The sequence below is a fragment of the Arachis hypogaea genome, chromosome 15 (assembly GCF_003086295.3).
Source record: "Arachis hypogaea cultivar Tifrunner chromosome 15, arahy.Tifrunner.gnm2.J5K5, whole genome shotgun sequence".
NCBI classification, from domain to species: Eukaryota; Viridiplantae; Streptophyta; class Magnoliopsida; order Fabales; family Fabaceae; genus Arachis; species Arachis hypogaea.
Window position 1 is genome coordinate 147,411,669 of NC_092050.1, and position 22,558 is coordinate 147,434,226.

The following is a 22,558-nucleotide window of genomic DNA, read 5'->3' on the forward strand; positions in this document are numbered from 1 at the left end:
TACGCACAATTGTAATCTCAACTCTTTATCACAACTTCGCACAACTAACCAGCAAGTGCACTGGGTCGTCCAAGTAATAAACCTTACGCGAGTAAGGGTCGATCCTACGGAGATTGTTGGTATGAAGCAAGCTATGGTCATCTTGTAAATCTCAGTCAGGCTGATTCAAATGGTTATGGATGATGAATGATTAAAAGATAAATAAAACATAAAATAAAGATAGAGATACTTATGTAATTCATTGGTGAGAATTTCAGATAAGCGTATGAAGATGCTTTGTCCCTTCCGTCTCTCTGCTTTCCTACTGTCTTCATCCAATCCTTCTTACTCCTTTCCATGGAAAGCTGTATGTTGGGCATCACCGTTGTCAGTGGCTACAATCCCGTCCTCTCAGTGAAAATGTTCAACGCACTCTGTCACAGCACGGCTATTCATCTGTCAGTTCTCGATCATGTCGGAATAGAATCCAGTGATTCTTTTGCGTCTGTCACTAACGCCCCACAATCACGAGTTTGAAGCTCATCACAGTCATTCAATCCTTGAATCCTACTCAGAATATCACAGACAAGGTTTAGACCTTCCGGATTCTCAAGAATGCCGCCATCAATTCTAGCTTATACCACAAAGATTCTGATTAAGGAATCCAAGAGATAAACACTCAATCGAAGGTAGAACGGGTTGTCAGGCACACGTTTATAGGTGAGAATGATTATGAGTGTCACAGATCATCACATTCATCAATTTGAAGAACAAGTGATATCTTAGAACAAGAACAAGCTGAATTGAATAGAAGAACAATAGTAATTGCATTGATACTCGAGGTACAGCAGAGCTCCACACCTTAATCTATGGTGTGTAGAAACTCCACCGTTGAAAATACATAAGAACATGGTCTAGGCATGGCCTTGAGGCCAGCCCCAAAACGTGATCTAAGGTAGCATAGAACTACTCCAAGATTCATCTCCAAATACAATAGCAAAAGGTCCTATTTATAGAGAACTAGTAGCTTAGGGTTTACAAAAATGAGTAAATGACGTAAATATCCACTTTCGGGCCCACTTGGTGTGTGCTTGGGCTGAGAATTAAAGCATTTTCGTGTAGAAACTTTTTCTGGAGTTAAACGCCAGCTTTTGTGCCAATTTGGGCATTTAACTCCCACTTTGGTGCCAGTTCCGGCATTTAACGCTGGGAATTCTTGAGCTGATTTTGAACGCCGGTTTGGGCCATCAAATCTCAGGCAAAGTATGGACTATTATATATTGCTGGAAAGCCCAGGATATCTACTTTCCAACGCAATTAAGAGCGCGCCAATTAAGCTTCTGTAGCTCCAGAAAATTCACTTCAAGTGCAGGGAGGTCAGAATCCAACAGCATCTGCAGTCCTTTTCAGCCTCTAAATCAGATTTTTACTCAGGTCCCTCAATTTCAGCCAGAAAATACCTGAAATCACAGAAAAACACACAAAATCATAGTAAAGTCCAGAAAAGTGAATTTTAAATAAAAACTAATAAAAATATAATAAAAACTAACTAGAACATGCTAAAAACATACTAAAAACAATGCAAAAAAGCGTATAAATTATCTGCTCATCAAATGGCGGGAGAAAAAGAGAAAGAAAAGTTGAAAGCCATCGAAGTTAGGGAGGATGACCCATATCATTGGGTGCATGACGACGTCAGGACTCGCTCTTCATCTTATACCAGTGTCGACTCATTGCGGGATTTAGATGGGTTAAATTTTGTGAGGAGTGGTTCTGGTCTGTTGATTGATCTTCTTCCTTGTTCTGGTGAAGATAGGGTTTGTGACAGGAGAGGTGACTGGCAGTATTTTTATATGTACACGCCGTGTCTGACCGAGTTGCGCATTCGTTTTCCTTTTACTGCCTTCGAGTGTGACGTGTTGACCCAGCTTAACTGTGCGTCGTCTCAATTACATCCAAATTCCTGGCCATTGCTTCGTGCCTTTCAGTGTCTAATGGAGTTTCTATCCTTCCCGTGTTCTTTATCTTTATTTTTTTATTGTTTCAGTCGAAAGGGGTTCGTAAGGGGTTGTGGGTTTGTCTCAGCAGTTTTTCTGGTCGTTCTCTTTTCCTGCTTTACAAGTCTTCTTTTAAGAATTTCAAATCCTTATTTGTTAAGGTCCGTTCCGTGGAAACTGAGTATCCTTTTTATCTGGACGATGAGCTAATTGAAAAGTTCCCCCTTTATTGGTGTTCTGAACCGACTCAAATCCTTGAGGCTACTGAGTGGAGTGAGGAAGAGGATTATCTTTTAGACTATTTGGTTGAATGTTTTGCTGACGGGGCGTGTTTGTCTATCCCTGAGCTTTTGAATTTGTATGATTCTGGTGATAATGACGGTTTAAAGGCTTATATAGGTAAAAGTTCTATTTTTTATTGACTGTGTCTTGCGTGGTTGGGTTTTACTAATATGTTTGGTGTATTGGTAGGTGGACGGGTCCCTCGTCTTGATCCTAATCGGTTCTAGTCGTTTTTGAAAAAGAAAAAGGAGAGAGGCGTCGGAGGTTCTGAGATTCCAAAGGAGGATGCGGGGCAGGCTACTCAGTCCATTGCTCAGCCGGAGTCATCATATAAGAGAAAAAGGGGTGAGACTGACAATTCGCTGGAAGTCATCTCCGAGGCTGATCAGGAGGTTATGGGTGGCGTTAAGCCTGCTTTCGATCGTCAGAAAAAACTTCACGGTTTCATTCCGGGGACCAACTCCCATTCATTGTGGAGCGACCAGTTTTCTTTTGCCGAATTGTCTGATAAGGTGTCCCAATACCCAGGCGACATGCTTATGACACGTCGGGTTGGCATGGAGGGACTTGGGAAATTTGTTCAGGTGATCTTCTTGTTTTATGTTCTTTCCTTTCTTGCTGTTTTTGCTGTGTCGTTTCTTATTTTGCTGTTCGTGTTATAGATTGTTGCAGCCCGTTTGATGTGCGCTGGCCGTACAGCCGAACTCATCGGTGCCGAGCAGCAGTTAGCTGTGGATAAGGTTGCTGAATTAGAGAAGTCGTACAAGGCTAGGGTTGCTGATCTGGAGAGCTCGTCCAAAGTGAAGGATGATGCTCTTGCCACTGCTACAGCCAAAATGAGGGAATCCGAGGAGGAGGTAGTTCATTTGAGGGACCAAGTTCGGCTACTTCAGTCCGAGATTATGGAAAGTGATATCTCAAAAGGAAAGCTGACTTCGCGAGTTCATGAGTTGGAAGAAGAGGGAATGGAGATGTTCTCTTCGGGATTTGATCGTGTTGTTAGCCAAATTACTTTGTTATCTCCTGGTTTTGATTGTGACCAACTTGATGTCACTAAGGTTGTGATTGGTGGTAAACTCGTGGTTGATGGGACTGTGGAGGAGCATGGCGAAAATGCGCCTCCATCTTGATGTTGTTGTTTATGTTTCGAACATATTTACTTTTGTTATGGTGCGGACTTTTTATTTTGTGCTGACCGGGTTGTGGTCAGACTTATTGTGATGTTAGTTGTTTCGTATTTTGGAACTCGTTACTTTGTGTTCTGACCTCGGTCAGTTTGGATAGTATTGATTTTGTATATAGATGGAGATTATTGCTTTCGAGCTGGATTAAGTAGATAATTGACTTATTGAGATGAGATACGTAAACGTATAATCGATGTTCTGATTAGGTATGTACAAATGGCAAATGATTTTGTTTGATTTGGGCGTCCGGCCTTGTTAAAACCCTCCTTAGGTAAAACCCTTTTGGGAAAAAACCTCTAAGTGGGAAAAAGAGTACCTTCATTCGTGAAGTGTAAAGTTCATGACCTATACAACTTTAGGGAAGAAATATTCTAATTTCCTGACATTGGATTTCCTTGTAGTATTTGTAACTGGTAGGCCCCCATTCCGAGCACTCCGGATATTCGGAATGGTCCCTCCCAGTTTGCAGCGAGTTTTCCATGTGAGGGGGTCGTCTGGCCTCTTCTGTTCGTCTAAGGACTAAGTCGCCTTCCTCGAATATCCTCGGCACCACTCTTTTATTGTGACTTCTCTCTGCCAGTTGTTTTTGGGCTCTTTGTTTGATGGCGGCGATTTCTCGGTCCTCTTCTGCAAGATCAAGCTCGGCATTTCTTGCACTTATGTTGTGTTGTTCGTCATATAGGTCGGTTCTGAGCGTGGGGATCCCGACCTCTACCGGGAGCAAGGCTTCTGACCCATAGACCAGCTTGAAGGGTGTTTCGCCCGTTGTTGTTTGTATTGTTGTGTTATAACTCCACAACACCTCTGGTATTAGTTCTGCCCATTCACCTTTTGCATTGTCGAGCTTTTTCTTTACTGCCTGCAATATAACTCGGTTAGCAGCTTCGGCCTGCCCATTGGTTTGTGGGTGTTCGACCGAGCTGAAATAGTGCTGTATATGAAAATTTTTTAGAAATGAGCCGAGCTTATTATCAGTAAATTGTCTACCGTTGTTCGATACTATCTCTTTTGGTATTCCAAATCGGCATATGATATTTTTCCATATAAGAGATCGTACCTTTTTGGCGGTTATTTTCGCTAGTGGTTGAGCTTCTATCCATTTTGAGAAATAGTCTATTGAAACTAAAAAGAATTTTACCTGTCCCGGAGCTATTGGGAATGGCCCGAGAATGTCGAGGCCCCATCTGTGGAAAGGCCAGCTTACCTCCATGCTGTGTAATGCTTCAGCCGGTCTTGTGGAGATGGCTGCGTGTTTTTGATATTTGTCACATGGTTTGACTTTTGTTATGCAATCCCTTCTCATGGTTGGCCAGAAATACCCTATTCGGACGATCTTTGCGGCCAGGGCCCATCCTCCGATGTGGTTCCCACAAACTCCTTCATGGACTTCATTCATTACTTCGTGTGCCTCGTCTTTGCTTAGGAATTTTAGTAATGGTTGTGAGAAACCGTGCCTGTATAGCTCTCCAGCTATGTTTGTGTAGAGGCTCGCTTTTCGTCTGAAGCTCTGTGGGTTGGGCTCGTCTCTGGGCATGATACCTGCATTAATGTATTCAAGAAAAGGTGTTCTCCAATCTCGGAGGTGGTTAATGTTTGTTATAGATAATAGTTCGGTGCTTAGTTTTTGGAGTGTTAGTTGTGAAAGTGCCGAAGTTTGTGTGTCTGCCCTAGTGGCGGCAAGTTTGGATAATACATCTGCTCTAACGTTATTTTCTCTATGTATATGCAGAATAATGAATGAATTGAATTTTGAAATGAGATCCTTTGCTATGAGCCAGTATCGTTCTAGCAAGGGATCTTTTACCTGAAATTCTCCCCGGATTTGTTGTACCACTAAGAGGGAATCACAGTATGCTATCAGGCTTTTTGCTTGGAGACTTATGGCCAGTTTGAGTCCCGCTATGAGGGCTTCATATTCGGCTTGATTGTTGCTTGCTGGGAAGTGGAACTGGAGGGATTGCTCGGCTACCACTTTATCTCTTTCTTTGAGGATTATTCCTGCTCCGCTTCCTCCTCGGCTGGATGCCCTATCGACATGTAGTTCCCAGTGTTTATTATGCTCGTCCAGGGTTAATTCTGAGATAAAGTCTGCGAGGATCTGTGCTTTCAAGGCCGTCCTTGGTTGATATTGGATGTCGAATTCTGAGAGCTCGATAGACCATTTGGTCAGACGTCCGTCCAATTCGGGCTTTGTTAGTATTTGTCTTAATGGTTGGTTGGTCCTGACAATTATCGTGTGGCTCTGAAAATAGTGCCTGAGTCTTCTTGCCGTTATTACCAATGCTAAGGCTAACTGTTCTATCCTCGGATATCTTTGCTCTGTTGATTGCATGACTCGGCTGACGAAGTATACTGGTTGTTGTGTTTTACCTGTCTCAATGACTAGGGCCGAGCTTATAGAACAATTAGAGACAGATAAATATAAACATAAAGGCTTACCGACTTCTGGTCGATGTAACACAGGTGGTGATGCCAGGATTGTCTTGAGTTCGGCGAACGCTTTTTTGCATTCTTCTGTCCACTGAAATTTTTTGCTTTTTGATATTGTTTGGAAGAAGTGGTGTGATCGGCTTGATGCTGCTGGCAGGAAGCGAGATAGTGCTGCTACTTTTCCTGCTAGCTACTGTACTTCTTTTATTGTTCTTGGGCTTGCCATCTTAAGTATTGCTTCACATTTTTTGGGGTTTGCTTCAATTCCCCTTGAGGTCAACATGAACCCTAGGAACTTGCCTCCTTGGATTCCAAATGCGCATTTTTCTAGATTGAGCCTCATGTTGTATGCTCGGATCTGTTTAAATATCTCTTTGAGGTCGTCGCAATGTGACTTTTCTTGAGTAGTCTTGGAGACCATATCGTCTACATATATTTCCATGTTCCGACCTATTTGGTGATGGAATACTTTGTCCATCAGCCGTTGGTAAGTTGCACCTGCATTCTTTAGACCAAATGGCATTACTCTATAACAAAAATTTCCATGCTCAGTTATAAATGCTATTTTGTTTTGGTCTTCTGGATGCATAAGGATCTGGTTATACCCAGAGTATGCATCCATGAAGCTCAAGCTTTGGAAACCCGATGCGTTATCTACAAGCTTGTCAATGTTTGGCAAAGGGTATGCGTCCTTAGGACAAGCTTTGTTTAAATCCGTAAAGTCGACGCACATGCGCCATTTACCTGAGTTTTTTCTTACCATTACCACGTTAGATAGCCATGTTGTGAATCGAATTTCCTTGACGAAGTTTGCACTGAGAAGCTTCCTGGTTTCTTCTAGGGCCGCCTTTGACTTCTCTGTACCGAGATTCCTCTTTTTCTGAGCTATAGGTCGGATGGCTCTATTAATGGCGAGCCTGTGGCAGATGATGCTAGGGTCTATCCCTGGCATATCTGCTGGGGTCCAGGTGAAGAGATCGGCATTGGCTTGCAATGTTGTTATGAGTTCTATTCTTTGTTGCCCCTGGAGTGCTTGGCCGATGTATGTGACTTGTTCTGGCTTCGTAGTCAGTTGGACTTTTATGAGCTCGTCCGCTGGCTGAGGTCGTTCTTGGGTGTCTTCTCTGGGATCGAGCTCTGCTAGGGACAATATCTCGTTCGTGCTGTGAATTGCTTTGACTTCTTGATGGGATTCCTGTTTTGTAGCCGACCTTTTCAGGCTTGCATTGTAGCACTGCCGAGCTTGTTGACGGTCTGAGCGGACTGTAGCTATCCTGCCGTCCTGTGCCTGAAATTTAACACACAGATGAAAAGTGGATACTACTGTCCTGAACATGTTCAGAGCAGGCCTTCCGAGAATAATGTTGTAAGGGCTTGGGCAGTCAACTATTAAATATTGCATGTCAATGGTTCGTGATAGTGAGCCTTCTCCTATCATTGTTTGTAACCATATGTATCCTTTGATCGGGACTCTTTCTCCGGAGAACCCTACCAATTCTCCAGACGAGGGTTGCACGAGCTTTTCAGATAGCTTCATTTTTAGGAAAGTAGAATAAAAAAGAACATCGACACTACTACCTGGGTCCATAAGGACTTTTCTTACCAATAACTCGCCCGTTTGGATGGAAATTACCACTGGGTCGTCCAACTTTGGTGCTGCCGAGCATATGTCCTCCTGGCTGAAGGTGATGTTGAGGTCGAACACCCCTTTGTGGTTTTGTTCCTTCAATTGCTAACATTGCGCGGTAGCTTCATTTTCGCGCTGAAGTTGTGTTACCTCCTCCGGCGAATCTTCCAGATATACAGTTTATGATGCTTTTTGGTGGATTGTTGTTTGACCATTTGTTTTGCTCCTTGTGCTCTGGAACTTGACGACGCTCTTCTCGGTCCTTGCCGTCCTCTTTGTGCTTTCTTCCTTCGATGTATTTGTCGAGTAGGCCTTGCCGAGCCAGTCTTTCTAGCAGATCTTTAGCTATCACGTAGTCATCAGTTGTATGCCCGTACTTCTGATGAAAAGCGCAATGTTTGCTTTTGTCGACGAAACACTGGTCTTGGTAGTTTCCTGCCCTTACCGGTGGTTTTATGATCTTAGCATTGAGGATTTCTTTAATGATCTTTTCCCTCCTTGTGTTGAATTTGGTGTAGTTGTCGAATTTTGGGGTTAGTCTGAAAGGTTTTCTGGTGTCTTTGGCATTTGCCGATCTTGTGGTTCTGTCATCCTCTCTTTTTGGCTATTTTCTTTCCATTTTTTCGGATTCACGGAGTTCTTCTATCTCCATCTGTCCCGCCGCCCTTTCACGGAATTCTTCCAGCATCTTCGACTTAGTAACCGCGATTGTCTCTCTGAATTTCCCGGGTCGGAGTCCAGCCTTTAATGCATGTAAGTGGACGGCGGGATCTAGATCGGGTATCTCCATTGTCGCTTCTGCAAATCTGGTCAGGTAGTCTTTCAAGCTTTCTTGGGGACCTTGGCGGATGGTGCCGAGGTAGTCCGATCCGTGTACATATATTCGCGCTGCAGCGAAGTAGTCTATGAAGGACTTCGCCAACTCCTCAAAAGAAGAGATTGATCCTGCAGGCAGTTTTGAAAACCAAAGTAAAGCTGCGCCGTCGAGATAAGTAGGGAAAGCTCTGCAAAGAACAGGTTCGTTATTAGGGCCATTAAAGAACATCATAGATTGAAATTTCTTAATATGAGCCCGGGGGTCACCAATCCCTTTATATGGCTCAAGTGAGGAGGGTAGTGTGAATTGTTTTGGCATCTGGTAGTTGGTGATCTCCTCGAAGAACAGATTGTCCAGGGTCAGCTTCTCCTTTGGTGGGTCCACACTTAGTAGGTCTGCGTTGCCTTTTCCTTTGGGACCATTCTCTTCACGTTTGCTAGCGCTGTTTTGAGTGGATAACTCGGCAAGTCTTTTGACTTCTGCTTGCAGCTCGACCATCTGGGCCATGAGTTCGGCTTGGGTGAGCTGATGGGCTCCATTATCGGCCATGTCCGAAGGTTGAAAAACCCTGCGTAAAAAATAAAAGTTTGCAATAGAAGAACAGTGGGGTTAAATTAATTTTTTGGGCCCCACGGTGGGCGCCAAATGTTCCGTTCAGCTTCAGCCGAGGTGTATGTCTTCAAGCGAGGCTGTCCGTCTCAGGGAGGAGCTATAGGTCGCCTCGAGGGTATGCTTGGAGTTATCCTCGGCTCTGATGAAACTCGGCGGCGGGAGCACCTGCAAAGAGCACTCCGACGCTCAAGTTAGAAAAGTATTCGAGATGAGATGAGTAAGTAAAAGTGAGAGTGTCTCGTAACCTAGGACTTTGAGTTTGCCTGGTTCCGTTTTATAGGTGAGCGGGGGTTCTGTTCTTTTGGGTTTGCTGCGACATTCTCAGTGGTGTTTGTCTGTTAGTAACGGGCCGAAGATAAGATCTGACTTACATGTGACTTTGACTGAGTTATGGTTGGGGTTTGTTCAGGGCCGAGATATTTGGTCGGTTAAAGGAGAGGAGGGGTACACGTCACCTTAGTTGCTTTAAAAATTTTGCCGGATGACTATTAGCAACATCAGTTGACATGCAACTGATTTTTTTTCTTAATAATAATAATAATAATAATAATAATAATAATAACTAATTTATACAAATTTAGGGATATTGAGTTGTCAAAAAAGAGAGATTCTATTTTGTGATTTTTATTGACAACAAGAATATAGTAAAGTGGCTAAATAAAAAGGAAAGTATGTCTTAGAAGTAATGAAACCTAAAAAATAAAGCTCATAGAATAAAGTATTTAGTATAAAATATTGGAGTCAAGTATAGAAATACTCAGTGATTTTAAGGCAAGAAAAGAATAGGAGTGTGGCTATGGAGGTAAGTTTCAAAGTGGTCCCTCAAGTTACCCTCGAGCCTTATAGTGATTTTTGAAGTTAAAAATTACTCATATTCATTCCTGAAGTTGCACTCCGGGACTCAGACTCGTCCTTCCTGCTAATTTCGTCCAGTTGGTGCAATCGGAAAGCTGACTTGGACTCGTTGGTAACACGCTATCAGCACAACGGCTAGCTGACGTGAAAACATAAACTGTTTTGACTCAATTTGGTCCTCAAATTGAAGTTAAAAACTCTAATCCCCAATTGACTCTCTTCTCCATCGCACCGGAGGTGACTCTTCTTTGTTGCTTCTCCTATAGTGTCTTTTCCATCTTAAAAAACCACACGTTATGGCTAGTGCGAGCAACGCAGCTGGGAGCTCCAACAATCCACAATCATTTGGAAGCATCTTAAGGAGAATGAATAGAAACATAGATTCGCGTTTTTGAGTCGATAACAGGATATGAAAAATTACAAATAACCTTAACGGGATATGAACTTCTGTAAAATTTTTCGTGTATCATTTATTTGGGCATAAATTATCCAGTGGGTTTGCTCATTGTATGTATTGTGGTGAATGCAGGAGAGCGCAATTAATTTGTTGTGTACCATAATTACGACATTTCAATCTTCTATTAATCAGAATCATTATGAAAGTGTAAGTTACTATTTCCCTTCTAACATTGGTTACATGCTTTATTCTAATGTGTATGTAGCTTGAAAAAACTTGACCAGTAAGCATTCAAATTTTGATGATTTTGACAAAAGGACATGATTTCATCAAATAGAATTATGTTTATGAAATAGTTCTAATCCATTTTGATTTTCATATTAAATTTATTGTTAAATAGTTTTCCTTAGACGTTGATTGTGGTTGTGTTTTACACCTACATATGCATTTATGTTGAACTAGATTTTTCTATTTTAATGCAAGATTGTTACATCTCTATGCCTTAAAAGATTAAAACAATTGGTGATGTCATATTTGTATGCGTTTCTAGTTAGCTTGTAGCTTTTATCAGTGGAAAAACTGAACATGAAAAGCATTAGAGTTTTCTTGCTGACGTGTTAATGATTTGATTTATGATGTGAAATTATGCAGATTGAATGTGCTATTGCTATAAAACTTTTGTCCAAAGAGTCCAACGAATGCAGTTCTGATATTGCAAAGGTAATGGTTTCATCAAATTTCAAAGAGCCTGTTCTATGATATGATTATATTGTAAATATAAGAGTGCATGGAGGGTATCACGGAAGATTTTTAAGAGGGTGTATTTCCCTGCTTATGCTTGTTGCAGCCATTTTTGTGACCTAACAGAGTCCTGTAGTTTTTAAGAGAGGAACAGAAAAGGTATATAGTAAAAGAATCCAAGAAAAATATGTGGTATACGTTTAAAGACATAAGATATAGAGTTTAAATGACAACTATGGCATAATCAAATACTAAAAACTCAAAAGAAACACGAGAAAACAAAGAATATAGAAGAAGAGAGGTTCATAAATTGAAATTGAGTCATAGAGAGGGAATGGAAGAGAGGAACAAACAGAAAAAGAAAAAGAAAAAGAAAAAAAAAGAAAACTAATATTTTGTAACAGAACAGTCTCGAAAAGAGAGGAAAAGTTGGAAAAAAATAACTTGGAGCGAGGAGGGCCAACTGCGGCGGAAGCAATGCTGTGGCGAAGCTGCTGCGACGGCTTCTTGGCGGGTTCAAAATCTGCCACGCCATTTCGTCATGGCGCTGCCATGACTGCAATTTAGAAAAAAACAGCCTTTTTGCATTAATATTTCTTCGAGCAGGCGAGCCCTCCTTGATGAGTGTTTTCCCCATTTATTTTCATTTTCTAGTTTAATGTCTATTTTGTTCATTAGTTGGCATTTGTTGGAGGAAATTTTCTCTGATAAAGACAACAAATTTAAAATGTTCTTATCTTGATGTATACTGTCTTCGGCTTGGAACATCCAGAAACTTGCATATTGCCTTGCATTGCTTCCGAAATCAAAAGAAGATGAAGAAAGCTGGTCTGTGATGCTACAGAAGCTCTTGATTTTGACAAATGATAAATTAAATTTTGCCTTTCAAGAGAAGAGAGTCAATTGGGGATTAAGGTTTTTAACTTCAATTTGGGGACCAAATTGAGTTAAAACAGTTTATGGCGCTACGTCAGCTAGCCGTTGTGCTGACAGCGTGTCACCTACGAGTCCAAGTCAGTTTTTCGGTTGCGCCAGCTGGACGAAATTGGCCGGAAAGACGAGTATGAGTCCCGAAGTGCAACTTCAGGGATGAATATGAGTAATTTTTAACTTCAGAGATCATTATGAGGCTCGAGGATAACTTCAGGGACCACTTTGAGACTTATAAGTGCATGGTAATGAAGATGGAATAAATGATGTAATATTGTGAAATTAGAATGATATGAGTGGTTAGCATAATAAAATCATTTGAAAAAAAATCAAAACAAGGCAAACACAATATTTAAAATGCTCAACAAGAGACACGAAGAGACTTTTTCATGTTTTTATCATGTAATTTTACTTAGGAAAAGTCTAGGGGGCAGCAATTTTATTGAATTTTGGCCAGTATGTAACCAGTAGAGAAAGGTGAGTCATTAGATGAAATCTCACACCAATTTCACACCATTAAATCATCATTAATGACTATTTGATGGCTACCAATCACAAAAGTTACTGGTCCCCTAATATTACTCTTTTACTTATTATTTATTTGTTTAAAGGTTTGTTTATGTTTTGGTAGTTAATTTTTTAGATCATTTTAATGTGATGTGTGTTTTGTTTAATTTGTGTTTATCTTTGATAGCATTACTAGAGAAGGGGATAACTCACAAATTAAATTCTCTCTCCCCAACCTTGACTCGAGTCTGTAATAACAATCTAAAAAAATTGGACTTGTCGGTTCGAGTAATTTTTTTTTATTGGTTTTTGCTATACAATTTTTTATATCAATCGAACTAGCTGAAGTTAACTTAGTCGAACCGGCCAATTTATTTTAATTTTCATAACCATGCAAATTCGGGAGTTTAAATGCTGTATTAGAGATTAGAATTTGCTTATTTGAGGTCCAATAGGAATTTTAGTTGGTGATCTACAAATAATGACTCATGAATTTTGTCAAAAAAAAAAAATGTTTCAAAGATCACATATTCATTTCTTTAATTTAAAGTCATTTTGTCAAAACCAAAATTTTATTGTGCCAAAATAGTTACCCTTCTCCAAAAACCAAAATACTAGACATGGTCACATGGTGTTGTTTTTGTGTGGTGGCTGAGAAAGTATGTGTGGCACGCAGATGTCTATGTAATGGTGCATATTCTAGTGAAGGTTCTATAATTATCTTCAATGAAAATGATTTCTTTTCATCATTGAATAGTAGTTTATAAAGTTTTTATTTTGACACATGATAAAAGCGTCACATTTATCTAAAAGTAATAGTTATTTTCTTTGAATTATTATTTTTTTATAATTCACGCTTTTAAAATGTAATTAAAAAAATATTTGTACAAAAAATTATTTTTGACCTTTTTGTTAAGATAAATTGCATATATAATATATAGTCAGCGGCCTTCAAAAATATATATTACATTTTCAATAATTCACCTTCTTTATTGTTAATACAATTATATTATGTGTATATTAAAAATTAATTATCAAATTAGTCATTCAAATTATCAAATTCACCTTCTTTATTAAAATAATAGATTTATTTGATAATTAATTTTTGTATGTACATTACACTTTTTACTTTAATTTCAGTTATTCATATTATTTGACAGATCAATAATTAGCCTATAAACATGCATCTCATTTGTAATCGAAGCTTTACTAAGCCTGGGGAGTTGGGCATGCTTTGTGGCCCATAATCATTTCAGAATCTAATTCCACGGGCATGTTTGAAATTAGGGTTTTGCTAGTGTGTAGATATGTTATTCCTTCTATATGTATAGAAACTACGTGCCATGTATAGAAATAGGACAGCTGGACAATATAGAAATGTGTGTTGAGGAGCAGCTTTATAAAAACTGTGAAAAGCTGTGATTTGAAAAAAGGTAGGCCCCACATGTTTTTGTGATCAATCTTTAATGAAAGCTGTGACAAAGCGCTAATAACTAAAATTAAGAAATAATTTTTTATGCAAAATTTTTTGTTCGAATAGCGTAAATTGTGACAATGAAAAAAATTAAATCCCTTCCCTAAATTAGGCTTAATAGGAGGCCCATAAAAACAAATAAACCCACGTCTTTGGAAACAAATTTAACCCAGGAATATGACTTTACGGTTGGGAGGTTTATATTTGAAATTATTCCTTTTAGGAAAATTGAAAGAAAATAAGTGTTTGTAATGTCATTTTGAAATTAATAATTAGTATTAATTTGATATTTTGAAGAAATATTTTATGCAGTAAAAATAAAGAAATTAGGTGATTCATTATTTAGTGATCAATTATAAATTTGTTTTGAAATACTAGTCAAGAGCATTTATGCGAATGATTTGAAAAATAATTTTGTGAGAAGCATGAAAAGAATCTACTTTAATATATTGAAATTGGATTTTTTCTCAACTAATGGAAGTGACATGTTGATTTCTCATGAATCTATTTTTTTATCAAACTAAATGCACTATTTCATCTCTTAAGTTTATTTTATAAAAATATTTTTATTATAATTATACTATAATTAACATTTAAGTAATATTGTATAACTATACTAATTTAAAAAAATATCTCTATTATAATTATATAAAATCAATATTTAATACATTATTTAACTAATTATCAATCGAAAATATTTTTAATAATAATAATAATAATAATAATAATAATAATAATAATAATAATAATAATAATAATATGATAATCATATGACAATGGCACTAGTATTACCACTTGAAAATATTTTTAATCATTTTAATTATATTGATACAATTCTAATTCTTATTTATTATCCAATGAGTTTATTAATGGCAAGTTTATTAATTTTATTTTTAGCAGTTTGTATTTACTAAATGATATTAATTTGTCTTTTTTACCGAATTTAAAAAATTTAATATAATTTTATATATTAAATAATTTTTAAATTTAAATTTTATATTTATTTTTATTATATTATTTTTAAATTTTAAAATTATTTTATCAAATATAATTATTATTGTTTATTTTTATTAAAAATTATTTTTAATTTGGTTTATCAAATATAGATACTATAACTTTTAGAAAGTTCTTTTTTAAAAATTAGTTTTATAAGCTATTTTTAAAAGTAAATTTTACCAAATTTTTATATTTAAAATTTCTTTTTTAAAAATACTAAATGTGAAATAGTGTTTTGTATATTGAAATGATCCATTTAAAAAAGTTAAAAAATTTAGCTACTTGTTTCAAAGAAAAATCCAAATCCACCCTAAGTGTTGTTTTGTTATTCATTTTAAATTTAAATTTAAATTAAAAAATGTGAAAAGGCCTTGGTTATAAAAAATTTGAATAATTAACCTAGATCTAATTTTGGATATAATTTCAGGAAAATGTCACATTTTTTACCGATATTAAATTTTGATTGGAATCACAAATAATGTTACATATAAATTTGTTATTATAAAAAATCGGAGCATGTTCGTTACATATATTTTGGGGTAATTTTTCAAACAATACAATAAAACTAATAAGTAATTAATTTTTAACAGATATTTGTGTTTTTTTAATAAAAAGAGTATATAGAACATTATTATTTTGTGGAAGATTTGGTATTTCACGTTATATGTTGGGACTGTTTAATAATAATAATAATAATAATAATAATAGTAATAATAATAATAATAAATACCTGTGTAATTTTTTTTAGATTAAAGCTATACATTTTTTAGTGGTTGTCTTTTTTGTCTTTTGGTAAGTTTTTAGTGGTTGTTTTACCAGCCCATCCATTGGCCTAACTCCACAGGTTTTTGAACAACCTACTTAGCCCAATACTCACCAAAAAACAATGAAGCTAATTGACATGGTTAATCACATGGCTAATCACAATTATACCACTACAAACCCTCTGCTGATTCATCTGAAAAAGCTGCTGCAAGGTCATTCCACCAACTATCTAATTCAACCACAGTAAATGCGGCTGTCAATATGGGATGAAGACAAATCAGTGACATCAGTTCTACAGGTAATAGATGTTATTTAACATCTATACCATAGCAAGACCCTTGAAATTATGCAATGTAGTAGGAGTGTGCATGCCCGGTCCGGCTCGAAAATTAAGTTCGGTTCCGAATATTTTAGGAGCTAATTTGGTGTGATTTTATTGGGTCTAGAACTGGATAAGGGTCTCAAAAATAGACCCGGTTATTATTTCGGGTCGGGTCCGGGCCATGACTCGGGTCACCCGAAATCAGTCAGGTGGTCCGGTTATCATACACAATTAATATTTTGTGTTATTAGTGATGGATGATGGCTATTCTTATGTGGAATTTAAGTATTGTAAACCTTAATATATTGTGTTATTAGTTATTATAAGACTATAAGTTAATGTTTTATGTTTAAAATGTATAAGATTTTAGACTAATTAATGCATAATATTATATTATTTGTATTGATTTAAATATTTAGTGTTATTAGACAATATTAGTATTGATTATGGTTATACTTTAATTTTAGAGAAGAGTTGATTCTTGTTATATTTTTCTAAGTAAATTTTATCATGTCAAATAATGGTCAAATAATGGTTGGAGTCTTGGAAATTTGGATATTTTCACATGCTAACTTATAAGAAGGTATCAAGATAATGTAATGTTAACGGCCCGGTTTTTACCCAGTATAATCGTGGCCCGAAAGTGTATAGATTTTATCGGGTTTAGGATCGAGTTCGAGTCTAATAAATAGGCTCGATGTATATTTCGAGTCAGATCACATCAAACCCGGTTTCACCCGACCCATGTACACTCCGACAATGTAGTTGTCAATTAAATTATATATAATGTAACCAAAAAAATCAAAACAACAATTGTTTTAAAACAGAATGAGTATTATATTCATTGGGCTCGTATTATTGGACTAAACAAAGATGAAATCTATAGCAGCCATATTATATTGACAGAAGAGTTTTAAGTGTACCGAAAATATCGGTGTTTTAATTATTTTAATGTGAATTTAAATTATAAAAAATATATAATATATATTAATTAAAATCAACGATTAAAATAATTAGAACATTGATATTTTCGATACACTTAAAATTTTTTTTATATTAACTATTAAGTGCAACTCTTGAAACAGATCTATATATTTTAACAAAGAATTCAATCATGTACACTCAGCATCTTTTATTTTCGAAAATAAATTCTTTTAATTATTAAAAAAAAATTAAAAATATAAAGTATAATATCTAATTTTTTATTGTTGTTTTTTTTATATTTGTTTTTGGCTCCACTTATAAAATTGATAATAAATAATCACAATTTACTCTCTCAATTATTAAAAAAATTGAAAAAATACATTCCCTTCATTTCCTAGTCTTTTTTATGGGAAAACCTTAATAACAATGGGGTTGCAGGACATCATACCTATTCTCATTTATCCTAAAAAGTCCATTGTAACATGTGCGGTCCTAATTAATTAGTTTAGATAGTAAAATCAACTGAGTTACAAATTTACAATGAGTATATAATAATATTTAGTTAACCTATATATTTATGTCAATCTTTAAATCCGCTAGATAGTCAAAAACGTTATTAGTTTATTACACAAAATAGTCCATGAATGTTTACAAATAGAGGAATCTGTCCCGGGTCTTTAAAGTTTAAACATGTTAAATGCACAAATCAGGCAATAAATTCAGCTCTAAGTGGTGTCCTTGTCCAAACCTGAAGTAAACTAAGCTTACTTGCAATATTTATAAATTAAATATTCATTCTTAGCTTATGTTAGTTGAAAAAAAAAATAAAAAATATCAATTCCTCTTAATATTTGAAATAAGTTTTATTTAATTTTCTTTCATTTGCAATAACTTCTATGGATAAAAATAGTTTAAAATTGCCCCAAAAAATTGTAATTATTCTTGTCTTCAATAATTGGTCTATTTAACAGAGTTAAAATATTGAAATAAAATCAACATTTATTTCTAATATTTAAAATAAAATTAATATAGTTAAACGTTTGAATTATTTTTAATTATTTTAAAATAATATAAGATAAAAATATACTTTACCCTAAAATATATTTATACGAATAGTAAATGGCAGCTTGTGATGAGGTCTAACATCCTGCACTGATCCTTTTTTACCGCCTAATATCTTGGGTTAAAGTTAATTTTTGCTATACATAGCTCTTGGACTTTACGTCCAATTGCACGTAATTCATTACTTCATTTTCATATATACTATTACCCAATCATGCTTCATTATTGTGATAATGAAATTGACTGCAATCCACTTGCACTTAATTAATTATCGGTGTCTATGATGCCTAAATTTTATATATAAAAATTTAAAAACAAAAATGTAGATTCTATCTTTTTTATTTTTATCTTTAGATAATTTAAACAAAAATTTTATAAGCATCACAGAATTCTCCTTAATTATCTTTAATATTATTAGGGTTTTGAAGTTCTTAAATTTGAGAAAAGAATATTCAATCACTGCTTCAATCTAACATTACATTATTAATTTCTTTAAAAAAACTTTCATATTCAGAAATTAAAGTCAGAAGAAAGAGGTAGCTTCTTTATCAATATAATCATAAACACTTTATCAGATAGCTCCTTCAAACTAAATTAAAAAACTTCATATTTAGAAACTGAAGTCAAAACGGCGTGCAAGGTTAATCTATTGTTTGATAATAATGATAATCATTCTTGTTTAATATATATATATATATATATATATATATATATATATATATATATATATATATGTTTTCATGTACATTTATTTTTTATATTTATTAAAACATAAAACGTGACTGTGGTAATAAAATAGAATGAGAATTTAATTTATTACTTTTCTACTGGTTCAATTATTGTTATTAAGATTTAAGATTATATTCATCTCATATGGATATAGTCCAGGTAGTGTCTATAGATTCAGAAGGTTAATCATATTGTGTACATATTAAAACCAGGTTCATTTTGAAATAAGAAAAACAAAATTACCAAATATATCATAATATTTTCCAACCACAAGATGTTTATTACTATACAAAACCGTGCGAAATCAATTTCAAGTATTGCTGTAATAGATGTGTAGCTCCCAAGCCGAAGAAACACCCATATAAAATCCCATGAATATATCCCCACACCAGCAACAGAAGATCACATCTCACCATGTAATGAGAATTTTTTTTCTGAGCTCCTTTGGACAACCCTGAAAAAACATTATATTTTAACATGAAATAATGGAGCTTTAGATTTGACATGTATTTGAGAATAGATTGTTGTTCACCTCTACTTTCATATATACTTCCTTAGCGACGCCTAAACACCAATGCCCAAAATTAAATTAGCTAAAAGTTTTACAAATGAGTTACAATTCATGAAACCTATACCCTAATTATAAAAATGAAAAATACGTAATTAAGATGTCCCAAAACATGCTTGCATCAATAAAGCTCCCAGAGCAGAATATGATGCATCACCATCAATGGAGCCAACCCAAAATCGAAGACGAGCACAATCAACAAAAGCAAATCCATACACAACTGAACCATCATCCAAGATGGTGCTACCCTGTAAATTTTTCAATTTATCACCATTTAACAATTCAAGGTACCAACAAAACTATCTATGCATTAGGTATACTTATAATAGCTTGCAAAAATTAATAACTCAGCAACAGTGCAAACCTCTTTTATTGCAAGCAGATGGTTGGCATCAGGCCCAATATTACCCTCCACAGTGGTTGATGGAGTGATGACCTGAACTAATTTTCTTTGAATAACCTGAAAATATGATGACAGTCAGAGTAATACCATGCAAAAAAGGCAATCTAAATTTGCACGTTGTATAAGATAATTTATTAGAACTCAAAAGCATTAAGGATAATGAATAAATAAATTGATATATAAAGATTTATCTTAATTCAGTTCAATATCATGTTATCTGCTGCAACATTAGGTAGGATCTTTCTGAAACAGTTTCCAACACATAAGATAGACTAAGACACAGGAAATTCAAAATGATTGAATGAAGATGAATTTATCCACATCTAGAGTAAAAAGCTATGATGAAAAAACTTTCTATATACAACTGTTCATACCCTGGATCGAGCTATCCGATCCGGGATGATTGGCGATAAAGCGACCGACCTCTTCAGGTCAGACTATCCGACCTATTCCTAAAAGAGTTCGGCCAAATCGACAGGAAAGCCCAAAAAAGGACCCAACTCAAGGAATACGACCCAGATCCAAAGGCAGCACAAGCCTATAGAGATAAGGGCTGTTCCATTAAAGATAAACTGACCTCGTCAAAAGATAAGATAAGATAAGATAACTAACTTATCTTATCTGAAAAGGTCACTCTACAACTACTATAAATACACTGGAGCACCTAGGTATAACTCATACTCTGATTCTACTAAAAACCTGTTTAATACTCATGCTAACTTAAGCATCGGAGTCTCTTGCAGGTACCCCCCACCCTCCGGTGACTAAGGATCAGCAGTGGAGCCAGCCAACAAGTCGGACACAACAGCTCCGACCGCCACTCACCAGCCGAACACGTCGCACCGACCAGTACAGAAGATCTCGACCGAGATCGACCTCCAGTTTCAAGTAACCCTCGGAACATTGGCGCCGTTGCCGGGGAATCTGGAAGTCATCCCATCATCATGGCGAACGACCATGACAACGACCACAACTCAGATCTAGAGGACAGAACACCGCACAAAAATACGGATGTCACACCGAAGGATACTCCAGAACCTAACGGAGACAAAAACTCATCGCATCCGGGAGTAATAGAAGCACTTCAAGATCGCCTAAAGCAACTCGAAAAAGAAAGCCAGCATCAACAGGAAATTGGCAAGGATCTACAAAGAGAGGTAAGGCGACGTCGAGAATTAGAAGATAAACTCCTCCAACTCGAAGCTGATCTTAAGGCAAAGGCTACTCGTTCCACCCATGAGGACAACTCACGCAAAGATCAAGACCCATTCATTAGAGAAATCATGAAGACTAAAATCCCTAAAGACTTCAAACTTCCGGATATGACTTTGTATGATAGCACTACAGATCCCAACCATCACCTCAGCAACTTCAGAAGCAGAATGTACCTCACCGACGCCTCAGATGCCGTTCGCTGCAAAGCTTTTCCAACGACTCTCATAAAGATAGCAATTAGATGGTTCGACAACCTACCTCTGAAGTCCATCTCAAACTTTGACGACCTGGCCAAAAAGTTCCTGGCCAGATTCTCCATCCAAAAAGACAAGGCTAAGCACGCCCCCAGTCTACTGGGTATCAAGCAAGGAGATAAGAAAAGTCTTCGCAACTACATGGAAAGATTCAACAAAACATGCCTAGACATACAAAACTTGCCAACAGAGGCTGCCGTCATGGGCCTCATCAACAACCTACGAGAGGGACCTTTCAGCCAATCTATATCAAAGAAATACCCCACATCTCTGGATGAGGTGCAAGAGTGGGCAGAGAAGTACATCAACATGGAAGAAAATTCTCGACTTGGAGAAGCCTCGAAATCCAGTTTCACCTACCGAGATAAAGAATCCAAGAAGAAGGAAGATCGAACGGGGGAAAAAATTAAAAAGTATCACAATTACACACCTCTTCACGTGTCCCTTGTGGATATTTACAAAGAAGTCTGTAACACATAAAAGATACCCCCAGCTCGACCACTCAAGGACAAAAGAGGAGGAGGAAATCGGAACGAATACTGTGAATACCATCGGGTCCGAGGACATTCCACTAACGAATGCTTCGACTTAAAAAACATCATAGAAAAATTAGTGAGAGAAGGAAAACTAGATCGGTATCTAGCTACCAGAGATGATGAACAAAGAAAGAGATGAAGGGATGAAGATGTCGGACGAGCTGAGCGATCACCTCGTACGCCAGAAAGACATGTCCATATGATACACGGAGGATTTACAGGAGGAGGAATCTCCAAATCATCCCGCAAAAGACATCTCAAAGAAGTATATCATGTCGAAGGGAAGGAAGAAGCACACGACATCCCTGCAATCACATTCACCAAAGAAGACGCATCCAGTATCATCTCAGGACATGACGATCCCGTAGTCATCACCATCATACTGGCAAACGCCAACCTCCACCGCACATTAATAGACCAAGGGAGCTCCGCCGACATCTTATTCAAAACTGCCTTCGACAAGCTCGGCTTAGAAGAAAAGGAGCTTAAAGCATACCCGAACAATCTGTTCGGACTAGGCGATACCCCAGTACAACCATTGGGATACGTGTCACTACATACAACCTTCGAAAAAGGGAACCAATCCAGAACACTCAAGATAGACTACATCGTGGTCGACGTGAGTTTAGCCTACAATTCCTTAATAGGTCGGACAACACTAAATCAACTCGGCGCAATAGTCACGACTCCACATCTATGCATGAAATTTCCAACTACAAAAGGGATAGCTACGATAAAAGCAGATCAAAAGATGGCATGCCGTTGTTATAACGAAAGTCTAAACCTCAGAGGCAGAGGAGAAGAGTTCCATACAATTGAGCTTGGTGGAGTTCAGAGACGAGAAAAACTCCGTCCACAGCCCGAAGGTGAAGTAGAGAAAGTTTAGATCGGAGACACCTCGGACAAAACAACTAATATTGGCACGATCCTGAAAGGAAATGTAAAAGAATTA

The 22,558-nt window shown here is 36.7% G+C and overlaps 1 protein-coding gene across 1 annotated transcript; it reads right to left on the minus strand.

The window, feature by feature from the left end:
* Window positions 1-3,797: 3,797 nt before the first annotated feature.
* LOC140179401 (uncharacterized) lies at window positions 3,798-7,310 on the minus strand. The gene is made up of 3 exons (XM_072218277.1): window positions 6,633-7,310; window positions 6,323-6,399; window positions 3,798-5,835 (listed from the first exon to the last, which is right to left on the minus strand). Exons 1-3 carry the CDS (start codon window positions 7,308-7,310, stop codon window positions 3,798-3,800), a joined length of 2,793 nt encoding a protein of 930 aa, XP_072074378.1.
* Window positions 7,311-22,558: the final 15,248 nt, after the last annotated feature.

Bases quoted from the DNA above. Each gene is read 5' to 3' on its own strand.
- LOC140179401 (XM_072218277.1), bottom strand. From the start codon at position 7,310: ATGATAGGAGAAGGCTCACTATCACGAACCATTGACATGCAATATTTA. The intron at 6,400-6,632 runs GTAAGAAAAAAC...TTTTTGTTATAG, and splicing joins GGCTATCTAACGTGGTAATG to AGTAATGCCATTTGGTCTAA. The intron at 5,836-6,322 runs GTCGGAACATGG...TTGTTCTATAAG, and splicing joins AGTATTCCATCACCAAATAG to CTCGGCCCTAGTCATTGAGA.